This window comes from Canis lupus, chromosome 10, assembly GCF_011100685.1.
Source record: "Canis lupus familiaris isolate Mischka breed German Shepherd chromosome 10, alternate assembly UU_Cfam_GSD_1.0, whole genome shotgun sequence".
In the NCBI taxonomy this organism is placed as follows: Eukaryota; Metazoa; Chordata; class Mammalia; order Carnivora; family Canidae; genus Canis; species Canis lupus.
Window position 1 is genome coordinate 34,281,052 of NC_049231.1, and position 24,371 is coordinate 34,305,422.

The 24,371-nt window shown below is 43.0% G+C and overlaps 2 protein-coding genes across 5 annotated transcripts in view; one reads left to right on the forward strand and one right to left on the reverse strand.

Moving 5' to 3' along the window:
* Positions 1-16,119, forward strand: part of APPL2 (adaptor protein, phosphotyrosine interacting with PH domain and leucine zipper 2) — a 50,846-nt gene extending 34,727 nt beyond the window's left edge. Inside the window, exons 11-21 of one of the 4 annotated variants that reach the window (XM_038550805.1) lie at positions 726-914; positions 2,086-2,128; positions 2,212-2,268; positions 2,364-2,452; positions 6,552-6,710; positions 6,894-6,946; positions 8,715-8,889; positions 12,489-12,525; positions 12,713-12,853; positions 13,773-13,820; positions 15,026-16,119. In XM_038550805.1, the coding sequence (XP_038406733.1) occupies positions 726-914; positions 2,086-2,128; positions 2,212-2,268; positions 2,364-2,452; positions 6,552-6,710; positions 6,894-6,946; positions 8,715-8,889; positions 12,489-12,525; positions 12,713-12,853; positions 13,773-13,820; positions 15,026-15,160 (1,126 nt within the window). In that variant the 3' untranslated portion in view covers positions 15,161-16,119. Of the gene's footprint in view, positions 1-725; positions 915-2,085; positions 2,129-2,211; positions 2,269-2,363; positions 2,453-6,551; positions 6,711-6,893; positions 6,947-7,407; positions 8,135-8,714; positions 8,890-12,488; positions 12,526-12,712; positions 12,854-13,772; positions 13,821-15,025 lie in introns of those variants that run through there. The other 3 variants (XM_038550806.1, XM_038550807.1, XM_038550808.1) reach the window with 3 other exon arrangements.
* A 3,003-nt stretch (positions 16,120-19,122) lies between these two features.
* Positions 19,123-24,371, reverse strand: part of WASHC4 (WASH complex subunit 4) — a 54,084-nt gene continuing 48,835 nt past the window's right edge. Inside the window, exons 31-33 of the mRNA XM_038550804.1 lie at positions 23,890-24,086; positions 23,510-23,606; positions 19,123-21,555 (exon numbers count right to left, since the gene is read on the reverse strand). Of these exons, the coding sequence (XP_038406732.1) occupies positions 21,488-21,555; positions 23,510-23,606; positions 23,890-24,086 (362 nt within the window). The 3' untranslated portion in view covers positions 19,123-21,487. The remainder of the gene's footprint in view (positions 21,556-23,509; positions 23,607-23,889; positions 24,087-24,371) is intronic.

Below are 24,371 nucleotides of genomic sequence, written 5' to 3' on the forward strand. Positions count from 1 at the left end.
TTTGGAAATAATTGTAATTATTGAAGCAGGAAACCTAGTGCCTTGCACATAGTTGCTACTTGATCAGCACTGAATCAAGTAAGTGCTATTTCTCAAATGGAGACTCCACAGAGAGAAATTGCCAGCTGTTTTCTTACCAAGGTGGAACGAGATCATGAGTTAAATCTCTCCTTTAGTTTGTATGGCTAGAGTACCCTACAAGGTTGGTGTTACCTGCCAGTTACTGGATATTCCTCCTCTAAGCAGCCCATAAAACATCCAGTTTGAGCAAAACTCAGTGTGGTAAAGTCCCACAGGATTCGGGGTGCTGGGAGCCACGGTGGCCCTGGTGACTCTCTCTTGACTGAGAACAGTTGGGCTCTGTGTCTTTGAGAAATGACCACCTAGGTTTCCAGTTTCCAGTGGGGATGGACTGATCTGTTTCCAGATCTCGGGAGGAGCCAGTGTCTGGCTGCCAGTGGGTGTGTACGTGCCATCCCACAGCGGAGCTGGCCCTGGGCCAGCATCTCCCGTGTAAGCAGAGCCCATAACTTCCAGGTCACTCAGGCTAAGTGGTACCTCTTCCGCTCCTTTGCATTTGGATTATTTCCAAAGCAGTTTTGCTTTAATGTAAAGAAGCATTATTTCTAAAATGCCACTAGTACTCATCCAGAGGCAGCAAGAACTTGAGGTGCTGGGTGCACTCCCCAGTACCAGCAGGCTTTCTAAAACCACAATTCTTACAGTAAAACAGGGCTGGTCACTACCACATGGGAGAGGCTTTACTTCTTCACACAAGGTGGGAACCTCATGTGTCAACCCCGGGGCGCCGTGGCAGGAGGCCTGATCCAGGACCTGGACAACTGCTCCGTGATGGCGGTGGATTGTGAAGACCGGCGATACTGCTTCCAGATCACCACGCCCAACGGAAAATCGTAGGCCACACGGGTGTCCTTGGGAGGAGAGCGAGTATAGTGACTCCACCCAACCCTGCCAAGGGCCTCGTCCCTCCATGCCGGCTGCTCTTTGGGAGGAAGCTTTTCTGTCCTGTTTAAGCAAGCACACAGGCCCCCTGTGGGATCCACTCTGCCTTATTTAAGGGGTCCCGGTGCAGATTTGCCCCATGGCTTTGGAAGAGACATGACCCCTGTGTGGCAGGCAGCTGTGGAAGGAGCTGTTTGTCAGCACAGAGGCTTGGGGAAGGCTGTGGCCACTCCTGCCTGCCCCGCAGCTGAAACTGAAGATGGGATGGTGGGCTCAGTGATGGCACTGTCCGCAGAGACCCCCGTGAGCTTCCGGGACCCAGCAGAAGTCACCTGGTGTCATTCACAGATCCCACTACAGTGGGGACCCCTCTGAGCCGTAGTTCGAAACTGTGCTCCAAGGGCCAGAGCCGCCCATCCTTAGGTTGCTGCTGCTGGATTTGCATTTGCTTCCGTGTGGGGTTCTGAGCTGAGATCCTAAGTGGACAGGAGCATGTCCGGGCAAGCTGGTGCAAGCCGACCTTTTGCTGGACAGGCAGGGTGGTTTCAGACTTTGTCCTTCTTCCTGGGTGGCAGGAGCAGACCGGGATCCCAGTTGTGGTCCTGTGCAGTCACTTAACTCCTTGGTCTTCTCAGATATAAGACAGGGGTGGGATCTATGCTCCCCACCTCCCACAGATGTGGAGTCCCTGGAAAGGGTTAAGCCCCCACCGCAGGTAGGGCAGTGTTACCTGCCTCCCGTTCTGTCTTCCCCCATGGGGAGGGAGGTGTGGAGTGTCTGCTAACCCCTGTGGGCATGTTTGGGAGGAGGGACCAGGGGCTCCTGGCAGCTCCAGAGTCTGAGAGCCCACGAGATGTCCATGCTTGAGGACCCACAGCCTCCAGCTGGTAGAGCTGAGCCCAGCTGCTCACTTTATAGATGAGAAAGCACAGGCCCAGGGGAAGTACGTGTGTGTCCAGGATCACACGGTGATGGAACAGCGAGCCAGAACCCCATTGTCTTTCCTTCCTGTCATGCTGCCTCCTGGCCCTTCCTGTGGGGCCACCACTGAGTTCAGTGTCTGTGAATAAGCCTCAGTCACAGGGGTTTGGGAAGCACTGACTTGGATGCACTTTATTTCAGGGGAATAATCCTCCAGGCAGAAAGCAGAAAGGAAAATGAAGAGGTAAAGGTTTTGTTTTTTCACCTGTGTCCTAGTCTAGCGGGTGACTGGGCTCCAGCAGACTCTTTACTGTCCTCTCTCCACAGTGGATATGTGCCATAAACAACATCTCCAGACAGATCTACCTGACCGACAACCCAGAGGTAACTCGTGCCTCCTCCCCTGCACCCCCGGCCTTGCTCAGTGTGAAGGGTGAGCACCCGTCCTGGACTGAGCGGGACCTCCTGTGCGTTTGTAGGCAGTTGCCATCAAGTTGAATCAGACGGCTCTCCAAGCAGTAACTCCCATTACAAGTTTTGGAAAAAAGCACGAAAGTTCGTGCCCCAGGTAACTAAATGCCGTGGGAAAGTGGTTCCGGGGTATTTATGAGTGATTTTGTCCTCATAGCCCCCCTAGGGGTGGAGTTCAGGCTGCTGGGGAGGTGGGGTACGTGCCCGATCCCACCACCAATGAGGGGCAGAGCCAGGAGCCGCAGCCGCCTGACCTCAGCGCATCCTGCCTGCTGGACCTCGGCTGCAGTCAAGCAAACACGACTTGCCTCGAGGTTCAGCTGGTCAGGGCTTCTCACATTTTCTGTCAGCAACAACGACGTTCTAGAACCAAAACAAACCTTTTTTAAAAAATAAGGGACAAAGTCACCCTTTCCACATCTGTGTTACAGGTGCTTTCACATGTGTGTTACTTTTGCCTTCTCACGTATATTTTTCATATTTTTACATTTTTTGTTACTGTTCCTTTTTGTCACTATAGACTTTCATGATTTATTATTATTAGCCATTGACTATTTAGGTGGCATCCTTTTCCTCTGCTATTATCATGTATAGTGAATATTTTCATGCATCCAGCTTCGCTCCTGTTTTGAATATAGCTTTCAGGTTATTCCAAGAATCCCACCTTTTAACTTAATGGCAGTTACCATTTAGTTAACTGATAAAGGGCTGTATTATTGGTCATGCCAAAGGTAAGTTAAAATTAGGACTGTATCTGGTGTCCATTTTCAGCAGCACGGTAGAAAGAACCCCATTAAATAAATGTTTCACAGATATTATCTGTGAGTCCAGACAGAAGTCATCAGAAAGCTAAGCGTTAAAAAAAAAAAAAAAAAATAAGAAAGCTAAGCGTTCACCCCCTTAGCTTAGTCTCAGTGCCGTGCGGTGGGGCGCCAGTGTGCACACGCAGAACCCTGGGTGCGTGGGAGGGAGCCATGGAAGAGGAGGCCAGAGGGTAGCCAGGGTTCTTTTGTGAGGGGACTGGGTGCTGTGGGGCAGAACTGGCTGTGAGGAGGGGTGGGGAAAGGCTGTCCTGCGGCTCTGTGCATGTAGGACACATTGGATCTGGGGTGTGCAGGGAGAAAGGCAGGGCAGGGACGCCCCACACAACGCAGCTGGAACAACCACAGAACCTGAGGAAAGGTGCTTACAAAGGGGCAAGAGGCAACAGGTCACACCTGAGTGCTGGGTGCAACCCTTCCATAGGCAGTGTGTTCACAAAAGGCAGCTCTAAGGAGGGCCTTGAGTGGAAATGGAAATACTGATCGGGCCAGCCAGCTAGGCTGCCAGCCTTGTCGTGGGTGCACACGCCAGCCTGCTCCCCAGGGGCTGTGGGGGTAGGAGCTGGGCACATGCTGATGGCTCGGCCCTCGGCCTCTGTCTCCCTGACTTTATGATACGAGAAGATGCAAAACTAGGCCACCGTCCCGGTCCCTTTCCAGTTCGAGCAGCACTCTTTCTAGAGTGCCATGTGTAGTTTACTAGCGTTAGTAATTAAAGGTGTGCTTGGTCTCCTAAAAAACGTGTAGCTTAGATTTAATTATTCAGCAACTGATTTTTCTCCCAGTTGTAGAATCAGTAAATCACACAGAAGAATCCTGCAACAAACAAAACAGACCTCTAGCCAGCCAGCTGAACCAACACAGAGACTGGAAGGGTGTGGGTGCTGGAGGTGGGCTCCTCTGTCCCTGAGGGTCAGCTCGTGAAGAATGAATGTTTGGATGCCACTGAGGCGGGGGAGCGGAGAAGCTATTCTTGGGAACAAAGTGCCACTCAATTCTAAGTGAGCACCATGTGGGCCTCTGCTGTTCTGCAGCCCGAGGCCTCCAGGACTCGTGCATTATCTGGCTCCTAAAGTATCATTTGTTTGTGGAGTAGCTGCTCTGGGCCCAGGCGCTGGGCTAGGTCGCAGAGTCTTGTTGGTAAAGACAGGCAGAAGGTAAATAAATATTTTGTGAAAATGGAGAAAAGTGCTCTGGTGTTAAAGGCGAAGGCGCTGGCACAGAGGCCTGCCTGCAGAGATAGTATGTAGCCAGAGGTGAAAGATGAGCAGTAGCAGAGCCGGATTCCTGCGTCTCCGGTAGCCGGTACGGAGGCTAGAAGCCGAGAGAGCAGAGTGTGCTTGAAGAACCGAAAAAGGAGTCCAGGATGGCTAGTGTGGGCACAGAGGGATGGGAGCCAGGTGAGGTTGGGGAGGGAGGGAGGCAGGAATGGATCACGAAGGAACTTGGGGAGTCAGGAACTTGGAGAGTTGTCGAGGGGGAAGAGAGGTAGGTGTGTGTGTGTCAAGACAGATGATCCACGGTATGTTGTCTGAGGGCAGCTGTGGCTACGATGGACGACAGCACACAGAGCTGGGCAAGCAGGGGTCCAGTCAGGGCCTATGGCAGCAGCCCAGGTGATGGCGGTGGCATCTTATATCAGGCAGGGTCTCTGCACAGGAGATGAGACTTATTTGGGGACTTGTTTTGGAGGCACAATGTGTAGGACTTGAGATCAGTGAGTTGTGAGTGGAAGGGACACATGAGATGACGACCGTCATCTGATTGAGCACCTACATGGATGGTGGCATATTGAGAGAGGAAAGGAGTTGCTCGTGGGGACCAAGAGTCCCTTGTCTTCTGGATGTAACATTGCGGAGCCCGTGATGCATCCCAGTTGTCAAGCGGTCAACCCATGACGCAGGTCTGGAGCCCTGAGGGAGTCCCAGGGCTGGGGATGTGGACACCGGCTGTGGTGGTAGACGAGGCCATCGAGGGAGGGCCTCGGGTAGAAGCCTCAAGAATTCCAGCGTCTGGAGTGGAGGGAAGAACCTGCTAAAGCCCCCGCGAAACAAGAAGGAAAGTGGTGTGAGGAGGAACCAAGAAGAGGAGCTTCAAGGAGGAGAGCTCCACTGTGAGCCGCTTTGCTGTGGGACCTTGATCGCAAAGCGTGTCTGCCAGAGTGGTGGCCGGAGGTCACAGTGATGCCCCGCGTCACTCGTGTGTGCAGTCGTCCGGGCCGCCGTGCCCTCGACTGGCAGTGCGGGCCTCGCCTGCCGGGTCGCCGCGCCGCGCGCTCTTCCCCAGCCGCTGGGAGCCAAGGCCGTGGGCCCCCTCCCCTTTCTCCCGCGAAGCCTCTACTCGGGGCTCCCCACCTACGAACCTAGCCCCCGGAGGAGGAGACCGGGTGGCTCCTGCTGTTTGGGCGGGAGGCCGTGTGACGGGGCGTGCCAGCTGGCGGCGGGGCCTCGGCGGCGGGGCCCTGGGCTCTCCCGCGGCTCCCGAGACCACACTCCTCTTCCGGTGACGGTGACGGTGACGGCGGGGGCGAAGGCAGGGGGTCTCCTTGCGGGCCCCGCCCGTGCAGCATGTCCATCCGGGCCGCCGGCACTCCCCTGGCGGGGCCGTGCCAGTCACTCCGTGCAGTGACACCCGGGGTGAGCGAGGTGCCCGGGGCCTCGTGCCAGATGAGCTAGGAAGTCAGGTCACCTGGCGCCGTCAGCCTCCCGCAGGAGCTTGCGCTCTGGCCGGGGAGGGGTGTGAGGATGGGACCGGTCAGATGACGGCATCGTGACACCGACGGAAGGAGCACGCGGCCCGTGGCGTCCCCGGCCGTGTCCTCTGTCCTGCCGCAGGCTCTGGGCAGCTCCGTGCACGGGACGGCCGGGCTCCCGGGGCGGCACAGGGCTGCACACAGCTCGGCGGAGGACGGGGAGCTCGAGCGGCTGTTGGAAAGAGGGTGCCGGGCTGGGAACGGTAACCGGGAAAAGCGTGGGGTGCGTCCGGGGGCAGAGCCGGGATGTGTTCATTCATGCACCGAGCAGTTGGGAGTGCCTTCTGGGGGCCGGGTAGGAGCGCGATTTAGCTGCAGCCTGCGCCTAGGCCTGCCTCCCAGGGAGGAGGCCAGAGAAGGCCTAGGTGACGTCCTGACCGGCACTGGCACGTCGTGGTGCAGAATGCTGTGCCGGGCGGGGGTGTCCCAGGGTCCCGGAGTCCGGAAGGAGTCCAACCAAGGACGCCAATGCTGTTCCGTGAAGCTTTCTTTGTAAAACTAGTTCAAGATTGGCTGAAGTCTTCACCCTGGTCTGTAGATGTCACACCGCGCTGAGCACGTGCTCATTTGCTTGCAAAGGCACAAGGTTAAGAGGGATGTGATTTCCCCGTTTCACACTCCAGCCAGAACCTGAGAAATTCCGAGATGGAGAATGACAGGATTGTTCCCACAGCAGAGCTCCGTGTCCCCAAGGCCGATGAGCTCATCGCACCCGGGACACCCATCCAGTTCGATATTGTCCTTCCTGCCACAGAGTTCCTGGAGCAGAACAGAGGGAACAGGTACACCCCGAGGGGGGTGCGGGGTGGGCTCCTGGAGAAACGAGAGGAAACTCGAGGTCTTCTCGAGGTCTTCGGTGCCGGCAACCACCTGCCAAGGCTGTTGCTGTTCTGACTTAGAGCTCGGGAGTTCGCGTCCTTTTAGCCGAAAAGGTCTTGATTGTCGGACTCTGGCGGTTCCCCTAGGCGCATCAACCCTTTCGGTGAGACCGAGGACGAGACATTCCCAGAAGCAGAAGGTGAGTGGCTGGGGCACTCCTTCCCCCTCACAGAATGCCGCGAGTCACTGAAAGGAGACGGGCACTCACGGTCCAGGGAGCCAGGACTTGGACTGTGAAGCAAAATTGTGACCCACTGATTGTCCTCTGGAAACTCAGTAGGTCTGTGCAGTTAAGGCAGGTCTTGGGTCAAACCTGAGGGGAAGTGGGCAGATTTTCTGCAAGTGTTGCACTGTTGGCCTCATCCATGCCCTTTCTGGGACTCCCACATAGAAAGTTCCCGAGCCTAAACCAGGTATCAGATTACTCCAAAACAGATCCAGAGAGAATGAAATGGTCACAACAAAATGCAATCACGGTGAGTCATAAATATGCTGTTTCATTTTAGCCAAAGACACACATCACAGCTCATTCTTGAATTTGAAGATATGTGTACATTTATTTTTATTTTTTTTTAAATATTTTTAATTTATTTATGATAGTCACACACAGAGAGAGAGAAGCAGAGACACAGGCAGAGGGAGAAGCAGGCTCCATGCACCGGGAGCCCGACGTGGGATTCGATCCCGCGTCTCCAGGATCGCGCCCTGGGCCAAAGGCAGGCACCAAACCGCTGCGCCACCCAGGGATCCCTGAAGATATGTGTAAATGGAATTTAAGTTCAGATTTTTGACACGTGATGTACATCCTTAGAGTAGAGCTGACTGAAACTTGGTGCTCCCTAGAGCAGAACCTGAGTTCCCAGCCAAGGCAATTTAGGAGCTAGAAGTGCTGCCAAGACCTCATTTTCACACTGCCTCATGACTGAAGCCTGAGACTCATTAGAATAAAATGGCCTTAAATTTAAAAGTAGGACCTGAGAGTTGATACTCCTTACAGAATTAGCCAGAAAGGGGGTCAGTGGAGAGGGAGGGAGGATCTGCCTCAGATCTGCCCCTCCGCTTGTCTCTGGCTGACCTTCTATATAATTCACACCATAAAGTCAAATTTACGGAAACTATCTTCTTATGGAAATAACTACTTATAATTTTACTAGTTACATTTTCCTAATCTCTTGTTACTTATTTTGAAGGGCAAGGACACTAATAGGGCAAGTGAGGAAAAAGCAGTCATCTTTGTGTAAAATGGTAGATAAATGAATTATTCTTACAAGGAAAAAAAAAAAAAAGCCTTTAAACCTTCGTGATTTTGCAGTCACAGTTGCTGTTACTCAGTTTTGTCGGTTACATGCCATGACCAGGAAGCCAGTACTGGTTCACTAGAATCAGATAAGAAAGTCGTTTAAGATGTGCATTAGTTTATGGGGTGCCCTCACTGCCCTGCAGCAACGCCTGATGTGCACACACTGAAGGAGCCCCAATTATCAGGTCTTCTGTTCTTCAGATATTTTCTTCTTTAGGACTCTGTCAGTAGGCCCAAGAATTTTCTATCATCTTGGTGGAGAAGCTCTTATTTTCAGAGAAAAGATGCATATAGTGCCACCGGCATTAGTCACCTAGAGTTTTAGTGCTAGAAGGATGTCATCTGGTACTAAGGTCTCATTCTATAGATGCACTAAGAGGTGCTTCTCTAGACCTGTAGTAGTTCCTGAGACAAAATGTAGATGATAGGCGATTTCAGGGCTCTGGCAGTGTGGATTTATTCAAGCACAGTGTTGAGACTTTTGGTGGAAAGCCTCTGTGGGAGGCAAAGCGGACCTGAGGTGTGCAGCCCGTTCCATGCCTGGCACTGGTGACTGGCGGCAGGCAGGAAGAGAATGTGCTCCTGAGTGGAAGTCACTGTCTTGCAGATTCCCTTCTGCAACAGATGTTTATAGTTCGGTTTTTGGGATCAATGGCAGTTAAAACAGACACCACTACCGAAGTGATTTATGAAGCAATGAGACAAGTGCTGGCTGCTCGGGCTATTCACAACATCTTCCGAATGACAGAATCGCACCTGATGGTCACCAGCCAGACCCTGAGGTATGCTGTCTTGTTTCGGGCGGTCTTACCATGCTGGCAGATTGCCCATGTAAGGCACATTTACTCATCTAGAACGTTCATACTAGAATATTCGTTTGATCAGAGTAAGTGAAGATGCTACTCATCTCTGCCCTATTCCTTTTTATATTTTAATCTTATAAGGTATGTTGGGAAGAAGCTGCTCCCCTAAGTAATGGATACCTTCAAAATTTAGTGGAGTGAATCCTACTATTTATAAGGTGCCATCACTCCAGAGCTGCTCTGTGTATCTCAGAGCTTGAAAAAGAAAGGGTCTTTTTCATTTCTGAATACACTATTTTTTAAAATTCACAACAGTGAAAACAGAACACGAACCTACCTGAGTTGACTAAACCACCACCAGTAGAATCTGATTAATATTTTTTGAGATAAAAATAAAGCCAGGTGATGTTAACTACATGATTTGGGGTTTCAGGTTAATAAGATCTAGATGGGTGATGGCAGAGGACTATCAAGCCGCGGTTGGCATAGGTAGGCTTCGCTAACATATGCACCATCTAGGAGTACTCAGTGTAGCACTTGCAACAGAACTAAATTGTGAACTGAAATGTTTTTAGTGTAAAATACAGAACTCATTTCTAAGATCTCATACCAACCCCCCAAAAAGAATGCAAAATAGCTCATTAACTTTTATATTAATAAAGTGTCTAGCTGGTAGTATTTTAGATCTTTTAGATTAAATAAAGTATGTTACTTTCCCGGTTTCACTCTTTGATGTGGCTAGGGAGTTTTAAATTATGTACAAAACTTATATTTTATTTCTGTGAGCAGCAGCCCTGCTTTAGAGTCAAAATGTCTAGTTTATTCCTGGCTTTGGCTTTTGTTAGTTGTACGACCTGGGCAAGTTTTAACCTGTGTGCATCGGTTTCTTCGGCTGTAAGATGAAAATAACCATATCCACACCTCATAGTGCAGTCATGAGGAGTTAATACACATAAAATACACTTAAATATTTACAACCACAACTGGCATCAAAGAAAATGCTCAATAAATGTTAGCTTCTAAAAAGGTAAGCAGGATTTCATTAACAATCAGAATATAATTTCTCCCATTCATTAAAATCAGTCCTTTTTATTATAAACCTTATAGTGAGAATAAACTTCCTATAAATAAAACCTTATAAAATAAAGGTTAAAACCTTATAATAAAACATATTTATTTAAAGGTTTTCTCCAAGCATGTCCTGCACCTTTTATGGGCACTGGCTCCCTGTTCTTATAATCTCCACCAAAAAGATCAGAGTAAATACATACAAAAGTATTGTGAAAAATGATAGTACATCAAAGAACACTATCAAAGTACAAAGACAACCCACAGAATGGGAGAAAATATTTGCAAATCATGTATATAAAGAACTCATACGGAAATCAACAAAAAGACCTCAAAACAAAAAATGGACAAAGGACCTGAGTAAACATTTCTCCAGAGAAGATATAGAAATGGCGAACAAACACAAAGAAAGATGCTCAGTGTCCTTAGTTATTAGGGAAATGCAAATCAGGTCCACAGTGAGATATCACTTAACACTTGCTAGGATGGCTGTAATTTTTTTAAAAAGGAAAATAAAAGCACTAGTTAAGAATCCATCGCTGATGGGAATTGTTAAGACAGTCCAGCCACTATAGGAAATAGTCTGGCAGTGCTCCATGAATTAAACCCAGAATTCCCAAAGAACTGAAAACAGGTGTTCAAATAAAAACGTTTACACTCATGTTTGTAACTCACAATAGCCAAAGAATGGAAATAATCCAGACGTCTGCCAACAAAGTAATAGGTACACAAAACGTGGTATTTTACATATAGTAGAATACGAGTCAGCCTTAAAGAGGAATGAAGTCCTCGCACGTGGTGATTGTTGAACCTTGAAAACATTCTGCCAAGTGAAAGAGGCCAGACTCACAGTGTCCGCCACTGTGTATGGTCATTTACACGAATGATCCAGGGTAGGCAAATCCAGAGGGAGAGAGAGCAGGTTAGTGGTTGCCAGAAGCTGAGAGGAGAATGAATGGAGAGGGACTGCTTAATGGGTACGGAGTTTCCTTGTGAGGTGATGAAAGACTTTTGGAATCTGACAGTGGTGGTGGTTGTACAATGGGGTTAATGTACCAAATGTCAACAGTGATCAGTTTTATGTCCGGTGTATTTTACCGCAGTACACACACAGACGCATCCCTGAACTGGAATTCACATTTGGGGACAATTTAGAAGTCCCACAGAAAATTGGACCTTAAGAGGGAAATCCATGTTACCTGATTTAGATTGTTACAAGTATGTTTGCATTTATGAAAAAATTTTGCAAAATACCTAAACTTAACCCAACTTGAGGGAAATTGTTTATGATGTATGTTTTTTATCTTTAAATTCATATTCATTAATAGGGACGTATAAAAATATAACATTTATTTAGCTTTGTAGATTACTAAAAATTCCATACACATTTTCTCCTGGTCTTTACCACCTCTTTGAAGTGGGGCTTCTTATCCCAGTTTTACAAACAAAGCAGTTGAGAAGTCAGGGTGACCTGCACAAAATCAGTGCTGAGCAGCCAGGTTATAGTCCTCTGAGTATAAACCCTGTGTTTTAACAAGTATGACTGCATGTATAACTGCTTTACTGAGATATGACTTAAATACAATTCACCCATTTAAAGTATTTTTAGTATATCCAGAATTGTGCGGCCATCACCGTAAACTCTTTTCAAACATTTTCATCCTCCCCAAAGAAAACCCATAGCCATTGGCACCTGTTCCCTTTCCCCTGAAGCCCACCCAGCTGTAGGCAGCCATTAGCCACTAATCTTCTAGGTCTATAGATTTGCCTGTTTGGGACACTTCACATAAATGGAATTATAACCATTTTTTTAAACACAGATAATAGACTTTTTGCTTTCACCCACAGAATTTATAGCAAATCAGCAATAGATAATATACCACATTTAGAAAGTAGAGATTTGTATGTATATATGACAGCAGTAGACAGTGGGATGCAGTGTGTTTTCCCAGACACATCAACCTGTTACTAGGTGGTGCTCTAAGTGCCCTTCAGGGAATGCACGTGGACACCTTCGTAAACAGTACTCTCTGCACATCCAGACAGACACAGAATAGTTTTGTTAAAATCTGTCCATTACTTTCACCCCACTCCAGATTTAATTTTTAAAAAATGTTTATCAAACACTGCAAGGGAAAGCCTGTAGTCAATAAATGTCTGTTGGGAAGCGTGCTGTGCAGAACCCAACCCATCCATGCTCTACGTCAGCACCCTGCAGAATGACAAAGCTGCCTTCCTGGATGAGCCCCGAAACATGAAATTCTCCCTTTGTTGTCTTCTTCTGTAAAGATACACCCCGAGCTTTAAACTACATGGGTTCAACAGAGGCAGGAGCCATGGCACATGCTCCTTCCCTGTGGACAGTCACACAGAGCCATGTCACCTTGGCCTCAGCCAGGCCTTCTGTTTCCATGTTTGGAGATTCGTGATTGCATTCTGAACTTCTACAGACACTTCTAAGCATATGTTTATCCAACGTGTGTAATGTAATGAATCTCTTAAAATTTCAGGTTGATAGATCCTCAGACTCAAGTAACAAGGGCCAATGTAAGTACCTGCATACATACGGACTCTACTAGTTTATTCCTTAAGTCAAAGTTGGCACTTTATCACTCTTGCCAAATCTAATATCTGTCTCTACTAGTGCACCTTTTCCGTGATGTTTCCCAGGGAGAATGACTTGTGTTTTTGAATTCCAGTTGTGTGATACTCAGTCTCTTCCTGTTATTTCCAGTTTGAACTCACCAGTGTCACCCAGTTCGCTGCTCATCAAGAGAACAAGAGGCTGGTTGGCTTCGTGGTCCGCACGCCTGAATCCACAGGGGGAGAGGCTCTCAGCACATACATTTTTGAAAGCAACTCAGAAGGCGAAAAGGTCTTATTATTTTTTTCATCTTAGGATTCCATAATCTGTCCAGACAGAGATTTAAAGGGGTTTTTGTACCATTCCCTGGATATTTAGATGACTATGCTGTTTCCGCAGTGAGTTTAGAGAATACGTCTAGGAAGGCCCCACTGAAAGCAAACCGACTGGAATATGGTTTCCCCATAGAAAGTACACGTCATCCTAAACAGTGATGAAGAATGTTCACAGTGGGATATGGTTATTTAGAAGAGGTGTCAGGAAATGTTAAAAGCAATTGCCTTCAAGTTTCTTCTTTTAAAATTAAAACAAAAGTTACGGGATCCCTGGGTGGCGCAGCGGTTTGGCGCCTGCCTTTGGCCCAGGGCACGATCCTGGAGACCCGGGATTGAATCCCACATCAGGCTCCCGGTGCATGGAGCCTGCTTCTCCCTCTGCCTATGTCTCTGCCTCTCTCTCTCTCTCTCTCTCTCTGTGACTATCATAAATAAATAAAAATTAAAAAAAAAAAAATAAAATAAAACAAAAGTTACAATAAATAAAATCTAGTTTCAGGGCAAGCCAAGGAAGCAGACATCAGGAAACTGTTCTTGTTTATTATGAAAAATCTTGTGAATGTATTCACTACTTAGAATTAATCAAAATTAACCAACTCTTCTTTCAGCAAATACCCATTTGCTGTCATGCCCATGAACATGCTGTGGCTGACTATGAGAGAAAGCAGTAAGATATTCCTTTAAGAAATGTACGCTCTGGGATAACCTCAGTTGCCACTGAACCTGCACACACTGGCAACAGGAAGCCCTGTGTGATGATTCTCCTACAGCCAGGTCCTTGAGCAGTGACCTCACTGGACTTCCATAATCAGTTTTCCCCTAACGTTCTTTATCCTTTTCCACCTTTGCCAAACACTGCTTTTCTTGTCTTGCAGATATGTTATGCTATTAATTTGGGAAAAGAAATCATTGAGGTTCAGAAGGTAAGGTGCATTTTAGTCCTGGTTTTATCAATTGCTCCAAAGATCTATATACATACTCAGATTTCTCTCAAAAAGAAGAAAGGATGTTCACTAGGCAGCATGGCCAAATCAGATTTCCTGTGTGCATTCTAACCACCAGACTAGCCAGGTCCACAATCACAGGTGGCACACATGGAGTTCTTAATAAATACCACTGCTGCAGCTCTTGTTTTATATTATTGATTTTTTTGCTTGCTGTTGTTGGCTAGATATCCCTTTTCAAATGAAGGTGATGGAAACGTCTACCATTGCTCAAGGGCTCTGCTCCTCAGAGCATCACAGAACTCCCCTGGAAATGCACTAGATGTGAAGGTTCCCATACCTCCCCTCCCTGTCAGGCGCTTACAGTCCTCCATTCACCAAACACATATCTGAGAGCCGAGTTTATAAAAGAAAAACGTTGGAATTAAAGCAGTGAGCGATACAGGTCCTGCTGCAGGAGGCTTCTGGTTCAGCACGTGCAGTGAGGCTTCCGGTCGTGGAAATGGCCTGTATCTGCACTGCTTAATATGCAGATTGAATGTCACTAATGAGACCGTGGACCTGGATTTTTACATTTTATTTTAAGCAGCTAGTGAGTACCACACTGGCAGTTCAGTCGTTAGGAGGTGAGGGGGTAGGAAGGCCAAGGACTAAGGCCAACACACACGAAATAGTAGCAGGCAGTGCGAGTTAGTGTTTTATGGTCTAGATCAGGAGTAAAGGGCAAGATGGCAGCCTTCTAGGCTTACATCTTTTGGAACACCAGAGCAGTCATATACGGTATGTAAAGGAATACTGTGTTCCAATAAAACTTTATATAAAACAAGCGGTGAGCCTACATGGCCGTGGTTTGCCAGCTCTTGGGACAGCGAGACAGAAGGGAGTTAAAGATCCAGAAACAAAGGTACTGTAAAGGAAGTTCCTCTCTGGACTCTTCCTGGGAAGATGATTATGATTTGTCTACATGAACAATATTTTTTGGCTGAGAGCAAAACCTTGCGCTAGATTCTAGAAGTAATGCCAATTGAGTTTTTTCAGAGAAGCAAGGAGACTTCCCTTGAAGGCACACACAGAAGGAATGAGGCCAGATTACAAACATCATGAAAGCCAAGCCTGGGGGGCGGGGGGTCTTAAGTGCATTTTAAGCGTTTTCTTTTCTCCTTCTTAAACTTCTCTAACTTCAGGATCCAGAAGCATTGGCTCAGTTAATGCTGTCCATACCACTAACCAATGATGGAAAATATGTACTGTTAAACGATCAACCAGATGACAGTGACGGAAGTCCAAGTGAAAATAGAGGCGCAGAATCTGAAGCATAACTCTCTTGGGCCTTTGGGGGACGAGCACCCAGGAAGGAGAGCTACCCCCCTAAAGGTTTTCAACTTCTTTGATATACAGGCCCACGACCTGGTTTCAGAATGCTGACAATCGTTTGTGGAATGTCCTCTGGATGCCTTGATACTGAGAGATGGGAGGGAAACAGAAATGGTTGACAACCTTCCTACCCATCTACAAATGTTATTTTAGGTGCTTTGTGGTAAGTCTTTTTCTTAGATTGTACTGTTCTGTGCTCAGAATGAAAGTTAATGAAAAAATGCATTGTTCACTTTATTCAATTGTCATCTCTTCAGTTTCTAGTACTTTTTTAAAAATGGTAAAAGCCTAGATTTATAATTTGATAAACACTAAGTATTTCCTATTAATATAACCTATTTTTGTATTTTACTTAATGAACTTTAAGTGCCTGTCACTCTGAAAATTGTGTATTTATAATCAAGCTTGTCTCACAGTTGGACCTAATAGCATTAATTTGTGCACTCAAGTGAGGAGCCCTGCTTTAAGGCCTGAGCACTAGCAAAACTGCAGGTCTAGTTTTGATCATTTTTCCAGACATGCAATAAAAAGACTAGCAGATGAGGACCACAAAGGATGTTCAGTTTTACAATGGAACCTTAATGAATGAACATTCAGAAGTTTATGGTCCTCTAGATACTGTTTTTAGTGGGGATCACCATGGAAGCTGTACCAGTTCCTGATTCTCATGAGCCAGACCCTCCTCAAGGAAGGGACCAATGAATTTTAAAACTCACTTGAAGCACAGCTGGTTGTGGGGCTTGGTGCAAAGTTCCTGTTTCCACCCCTACCTACAAAATAAGTATAATGATCTGGAATTGAAATAGTGTGTTTAATTATAACCAAGTTCAACAGAATATCCTTGTCTTTGTAATAAATTAACCTAGCAATGAATGCTAGCAAATAAAAACTGTCATTCTGTTTCTTTCTTTTGCTTTTTATGGGTGTTTTCTGGAATATCCTCAGAAGAAAACTAAAGGCTGTTCTGTAGCTTCAATGTTAATTTCCAAAAAATTAGGACATAATGAAATCACAGCAGAGAGGGAGGTACCATCAAATACTTCTATTAACATGGATACAAGGTGATCGCAGTACCAAGTTGTTAAAAGGTGTTGCTTTAAAATGGTGGATTAATAGAACAGTTTTTGTAATCCCAAACTAATGTTACAGGGTTCTCAGGAATCCATTTCTATAATGTGGACATCATGGTATTGGTTCAGTGTTAACAGTAACTTACAAAAATGTGTATATCCTAACCAAACCAAATTAAATCAGTAAGTTCTCTGGTAGGCCACAAAAGCCACAGTCCCGAATTTCTTTTTCTTGCTTAGAATTGTTCAGGGTAGGAAGGATGAATCCAGTCATGAACAATACTGTTAGAAACTGAAATCAACTTTTTTCATTAGTAAAACTAAAAAATGTGTGGCTTAACTAAGCCACAAAGCATGCAAATCATAAGGAAAAAAAGAGCTGGAAATCCGGTACATTAAAACTGCATCACAAAAAACAGAATGAAAATAAAGGCCCGTGAGCGCCAGAAATAAGAGCCCAAGGCCCACACAGCCATTAAATTATGAATCAGGGCCAAAAAAAAAAAAAAAAAAGAAAAGAAAAGAAAATTAACTGAACATATTAAGCAAGCACAGATGACAAAAATTTGTTTAGTCTGCCAATTAGTAAGAAAAAGATACACTGAAAACAAAACAGAATAAAAAGGGTTTTAAATATGTTCAATTTCATAAAATAATCAAGGAAATGCAAAGTAAAACACTGTGAAGTGATATATCCATCAGACTGTTGAAACGTGGCTGGAAATAGGGTGATGGGGAAGGTCCCCCACTGGTGGGATGGGGAAGCTTGGCATCTGTATCCATCGCGCTTGTACCTGACCCTACCACCTGGATTCACTCTTCACACATATGCCCAGAGACACATACATACAGTAACAGTTACAGAGTCCTACTCATAGTATCTCAAATTTGGAAATGACCCTCATGTCAACTGAATATTGGGAAGGAAAATTAAATGAACTCTAGTTATATACATCTACGTGGATGGATTTCAAAACCAGTACTGAAAAAGTCCTTTAAGCACATGGAGTCCATTTATAGTAACTGTTAAAAACAGGCAAACCATCACCATGTTACTTAGAAAAATACAGATAGGTTGTAACACTAGAGAAAAAGAGGGAATAGTTCCCACCAAAATTTTGCATTGTGGTTTCCTCCAGAGTGGCAACGTGAGCTGAGATCTGAGGCAGGAGCAACAGGCTTTTTTACCTACATGGTGGCTACCCAAGTGTTGTTTATTGTAGATTTTATTTATTCATGAGAGAGACACAGGCAGAGGGAGAAGCAGGCTCCCTGTGGGGAGCCCGATGTGGGACTCGATCCCAGGACCCCAAGATCACGACCTGAGCCGAAGGCAGATAGATGCTCAACCGCTGAGCCACCCAGGTGTCCCAAGTGTTGTTTTTATGCTCTCTAGAGTACACACATACTATATTCTTTTGTCTATGTTTCCCATTACTCTGAAATCTATGGCACGAACCAGGGACAGCAATCACCAAATCTCTCATTGAGGTTGGGGACATAAACCTTTGAAGATTATTCTGATATTCAGTAATTATGTCTACTTAAAGTGCATCTCTAATGCTTTATTACCTTTTGTGCTGATTCTGAAGTGATTTAAATACTGTAAAATTAATATAGATAGGAGTTTCTGGATAAAAAAGTATTGACTTTCCCCCTCACTTTAATGATAATGAGGCATTACTAAAGAATATTTCCCTACACCAAGATCTTACATACATTATAGAATGTACAGTCTTTAAAGAAGATGCCAGAATTATTACATCAGATCTACACTGATGGGAAGATAAATGTCCTCTCCTTTGCTGAGTATGACTCCACTAATGGGAACAACTGGATTATCAGGTAACCTAGGTTTTATAGTAAAGAGTCAAACAAAATATCCATACATTTGCCCAAAATGACTTCATATTTTGTATTCGTATACACTAGATATAAGAACTTTTTGTATAAGCTAAGCACTAATTTTGCCATCACCATTTCAGAGTTCATTGCGTGATGTCCACTTAATCTCTAGATTTCAACTTATTCCAGATTCCTTTTTTTAATCTGAAATCTCTAATAACCTGTCAAATTCTTCCTAATATCTAAAAACTTGAAATTGTAGTGTTAAAACTTTCTTAAAATGAATATCATCAGTATGAAATCTTAAACTTTAACTGGAAAAAAACACAAAATTATTAAGTTTGTTAAAATCTTTTTACATTTAGCCATCCAAGAGTAACATGATGATATATGTGATGGCATTATCCCACTTTCCCCTAATTACAAATTTACTACCTCAGAAGACAAAAGGAGCAGCCATCAGACTTTACCAAGAACAATTTCTCCAGTGTAGGACAGCTGATCCTTGAACACCATGGAGGTGAGAGGCACCAACCCCTTCATGCAATCAAATATCTGCATGTAACTTCTGACTCCCCAGAAACTTAACTAAGAGCCTACCATTGACTGGAAGCCTTATAATGAACACATGCTGTATATATCATTGAACTATATTCTATATTCTTACAATAAACTAGAGCTATTAAAATCATAAGAGAATACACATTTATCATACGATATTTTTGAAAACTGCATGTAAGTTGACCAACACTGTCTCCTGTCTCCAGTGTAATATTTAAAAGGCTCTCAGTTATTATTACTGTTTCAGTTCAACTGTTTGCAAATGGCACTAGTTATCTCCAACATTAAACACTGTAAACCAAGGATCCCTTCCCAGGATTAGGATTTAAAATTAAACATTCATGTGGGTTCTTTTTATTTGAAAGTAACAAGGAATAAAAAGACCAAAAATGTACAAAGGAAAGTAAAAGTTCTTCACTTGGGATACATGGAGCGGTGCCAATACCAATTTTATACTTGAAATTTTTACATATACACGTGCAAGTATTGATTCCCTGTATTTATTAAAGGGGACTCCAAAAAGGTTAATGTTAAGAAGTACTGGTTTAAGACATTCAATTTTGAACATAAACATTAGGGGAAGGAAGTAAATTTTTGAAATTATATTTATTAAGGTTTTATTATGCATATTATATTTTCTTAGAATCGGGAGAGGGAAGTCCCACTCAAGTGAGGTAACAAACTTGCCATCCTTTATAAAACTTAATTAGAACAGACAAAGATAATGGTTAGTCCTTACTTCCTGAGAACTTGAACATTACTGAGTTTTTGTGAATTTACAACAAATGCTCACACTAATTTTAAATTACAGTGTCTGAAAACAATATTTAACAATATGTTAGAGCAAAGAAAATCATCTAAATGTGTATTAAGTGTGAAACACTTAAGCCCTATTGCTCTGCACTTTAATAGCATTTAAGTATGCTTAATCATTTTCAGAGATTTTATTTCAAATATCTGTAACTTACCCAGACTGCAGTGACATTATTTTGAACTAATGGCAGAATAACAATCTATTCCTTTCTTCTCAGTTGTACATATCCATGGAGTCAGCATATGAACTCTATATAGTATTCATAAAATCGGTAACAACTGATACGTGTGGATAACGAACAGACATTGGTTTCTCTTCCAATTACAGTTTGTATCCATAGTGAACGGGATTATTTTAGGGAAGTCAGAGAAAAAAAACAAAACAATATTGTTGCTATGAAATGGTGATGAGTTTGATACAATCAAAGCAAGATCATTAATAAAAACATAATAATGAAAATATAAATTACTAATTATGCAGCATGCTTTAGGGCCATTTCTACAGTTAGTATGAATTACAAATATTAAATGCCTTTAATCCATCCATTGTACATAATTCTGTAAGTCATGTTTAAGTAAAAAACAAAAACCATTTCCTACCTATTCTGTTTCTTCTGACTTGGAACAGTGAAAGTGTTTATCTTGGGCTGGGACAGTTACCCTGCCAGTAACCAATGAATACAGATAGGGCAAATGCATACCTACTCCAAAAGCTGAAAAATCAAACACCATTAGGACGCCCTGCATGATATACCCAAAGAAATGCTTAATAGGCAAGTGCAATGGAGAAATCAAGTATTTCCCAAATGATGTTATTAGTATTATGTGTACAGTTTTAAAATTTGTTTTCATTGTAAAAGTATAACTGTATTATATTAAAAGCTTATAGGCCATGATTAACCATTTAATTATTAACTGATGTAATCTTTACAAAAATAAAGCTAGTAGCCTGCCAGGAACTAAATTTACTCAAAATCTTACTGTATTTTTAAATCAGTAAATGATTTAATTTATTATAACTTTATTGTCACAGTGGTAATTTTTAAAAAGCCTGCACAGTGCTTATTAATCTGATGTCTTAGATTATACTTGGTTTAAAGAAAAAGTCTGCCCAAACCATCACCAAGATTTCAATTCAACCTAATGTAGAAGAAACCTGAGTTTGGATGTAGAAATAAAAATCCATATAATTTTCTCTGATATCATACATAGTGTCTTCAACCAAAAGTGAAGCTTCAAGCAGGACTCTATGGCTTTCTCTGAATTTTCTTTCATCTTGAGTATTAAGTAAATCTTAAATTTAAAGCAGTTGTTGGAGGTTACATGTTCTCAAAGCAATGTAAACTAGTTATATAAAATGTCTTCTCAAAGACACTGACAGCTCTTGTGAGTCACATGAAATTAACAATGAATCAGTTCTACACTGTACATGAACGGTACGTAACATACTTATGTCTCACCTCTATTATCAAAACCATCTTTAAATATTCCTGTCATAAGAATATTGATATGTATGCTTCATAAATTTCAGGCTTAATGCATTTTGTTTAAACATGTATTTGCTGGCTGTACATAGTATATGCACTGAATTTCCAATTAGACAAATATGGATCAAAGACCTATGCAAATACAAATTATAAACCCTCATGTAGATTACAAGAGATCTGAGGCGGCAGTTTAGGAATTTGGATTGGCCCTTCTATAACTTCACATCAAATAACTCTCCACAGGCACATCTCCTAGCCTGAAGTCCAGGCAAAAATCCAATTTAAAACCTCATTCTCAAACTCTGAAAAGTAGATACAGCCTTTAGAAGAAAAACAGACTTAACTTTAGAGCACTGCTTTAAAGAGTTGCAACATCGACCTATTACCAGAAATGCGGCCCAGGGAATACTCATCATTACCTCATTAACATCATTTCACTGGCAACAGTACTGACACAATTCTGATGATCTCATAGGAGCAATGCATACCATCAATATCATTTGACAACAGGATCTGCAGACACAGTGCTGTCGGACAGGTCTCCATTGCTTGCTTTTGTCTCTTCTGGAACCATGGATAAAAATAACAATGGACAGATTTATGTTCATTTTTAAAAAGTGCACTAAATGAAAACTAGGAATGCATTGTTAAATTTCAAATTAAGAAAATGTGCATCTACCAAATAGTTCTCTAAAGTTTATCGAGTATATTTACCTTAATTTTTTAGAAACCTAAGTTAAATACAAAAAACGTAATGTTCTGACTGGTACTTACTGTACTTATGAGAGGTGTAGGATTGTGAGAGATCAGAAGTGCTTCTGGGTGGAGTTTCACTGGCACATTTGAAGCAGTGTTGCCCCTCGGCTGGTTCCCCAGCCAGGCCAACGAATCACTATTACAGTGCATTAGTATTACTGACAGAAACATTACTGCAAATTCACATATAAAATTGTCCAGAATAAATAACTTTCCATTTGTGTTTATAATTCATTTTTAAAGCAACTTTTTATTATAATTGTGATAAAACAAATTCCTGTTTTATCGTGCAAAATGTCACATGCACATATTTCAGGAGCAAAGGAAAGCTACCTCCTGATTCCTGCAACTCTGACTACGTGTCTGAGCGACCTCAGCTAAGACAGAGTCCTAAACCAGAATAACCCAGCCATGTGGGTGATATGCGTCAACCAGAATCACAGACAGTTCTTTAAGAACAGTCCAAAGCAAGGAGTCCCAGTGACACAGAAAGATCTGTTTTGTCTTAATGCTTTATGTCTTAAAGTAAATATCCAGTCCACCTGCAGAGTCTTCCTAGCAGGCTCAGTGGGAGAGAAGCTTCTGGCAGGAAATGGTGGAGCAGAACCCAATCAACTGACTTTCCTCATAATTTAAATCAACCTCACTCAAATTATTCCCGTTTATCTTAGTCTTGGAAAAGAACCCAAACAGAATTTATACACATTTTCATGTAATAAATATGGAGTATCTTCCAGGTAACAACAGCCTGAAATCACTTTCAAGCATGTAATTATTTGTCTGGATTCCAAAAATGTGTGTATAAGCTAATTATTAACATAATATTTAATTTATGCAACATTATCAGGGAATAGGTAATTGATGTAAGTGGTCTACCCAAAAGAATCCACTCTATTCAGTGTAAAAAATATATATATTTTAAAATTTAACAAAATAAGATAAATAAAATTATTTTATGAAATGTTTTATGCCTTGATTTGTAAAACACAAATAAGGAAACAGGATAAAGGGCAAAACATGAAAACCCAACTCTGTTGCTCTACCCAGTTTTGAGCTTCCGAGCAAAGAGGAAAACTTAAGTTACATAATTTCTACAACAGAAAAGAGGAAACATCCATTCTTCAGGGAAGACAACTGTTCCTAAATTTAAGTCTGAGAGAAATGTAGCATGTGAGTCCTTACGTATGAAATAAGCAATTTACACCATCCTACAAATAATACAACAGAATCCTTTCCATAATGAGTCAAGCTCATGGATCTGGTGACCAGTTATCAGGGGTACAGCGTGCTCTGATTCTGGCTGCGGCGGAAGACAGGCAGCCGCTGACCACGACACTCCAGGGAGCAAGCCCCGATGTTTTACACCTCCTCAGGCACCTGCCCCATCTCATTCGGTCTGTGTCTAGTCATGAGCAGCTCTGCCTTCAGGAAACACTTAGCATTCCTCCTAATCTGTTCCTTCTTGTTGGACACAAATTAAAGGGTGAAAGAAAAACTAAACTTGTTAAATTTTATTTACATTAAGAAAAGATGAAACTGAATAAAAAGTTACCCCAGAATGAAATGTAAAAACTACGTAAATTTTTTAGTTTCACAAATGATCCACCCAATAGGCTGGACTTTTTTTTAAAAGAAGTCATTTCTAGGTCTAAATTATTTTCCAAAATGAAAAGGAAGCTGGAATTCTGACTGGATAAAATGGGGCAATAGTGGCTACTATTAAAGATGTATTGGTCTTTCCAAATTTAAGCCACTCACTGACCTTTCTCTTTCTTTTCTTGGTTTTCTTCAGCTGCAGTCTTGTCTGCTCTGAAGAAAATTCTTGCACTGCTCAGTGAGAAATAGAGCAACTCAAATTCCTAAGTAAATAAAAAAAATTTAAAATAAAAGCTGAAAATATTTATAGCAAAATACTAAAATTATTACATATCTATTATTTCTAAAAGCTTTAATGGAAATCATAAATATAAAAACTGAACTAAGTAACCCATCTATTTTTAATATCTGAATCAAATGGCTTCCAAATGCCATTCCTTTAAAAATATACTTACTACCACTATTCATCTCACTTATTTAAAAGGGGGCTTCTGTAGGATTAGTTTTTTCAGAAATCAAGCAGATTTGACTATTACTCTTCTCTACCTGTAGACAGACATCCAGGCGCTTCTGAGTGAGATTCATGGTCTGTAGTAGTTTTTCATCTTGACTAGCTGACTGCACATTCTGTTGCTTAGCAACTGCTCTTATCTCCTTCAGGTACTTCTCTCTAACAGACTGGAACCAGTGAAGTGAGTCAAATTCCTGGTACTGATCCAAAAGCTTCAAAATGTAAGCCACACCTGCAGTCATTAGCAAAATCAAACCTAATTACAAAGAGTACAGAAGCTGTATTCTACTCTTTAAAAAAAAAAAAAGAAGAAGAAGAAGATGTGAAAGTATACAGAGAACTAAAAATGAGCCAATCAAGAAAGAAAGAAATGACAGGGCTACGAAAATCAGAGAGAACATGGATGGAAGGTTAGGAAAAAACTTCCACTGCTTAAGTAGCCAGCAACTGAGGAAGCTACATGGAAACTCAACACAAGATGCTAAAACTCTAAAACCACAACAAAATCTAAATATTA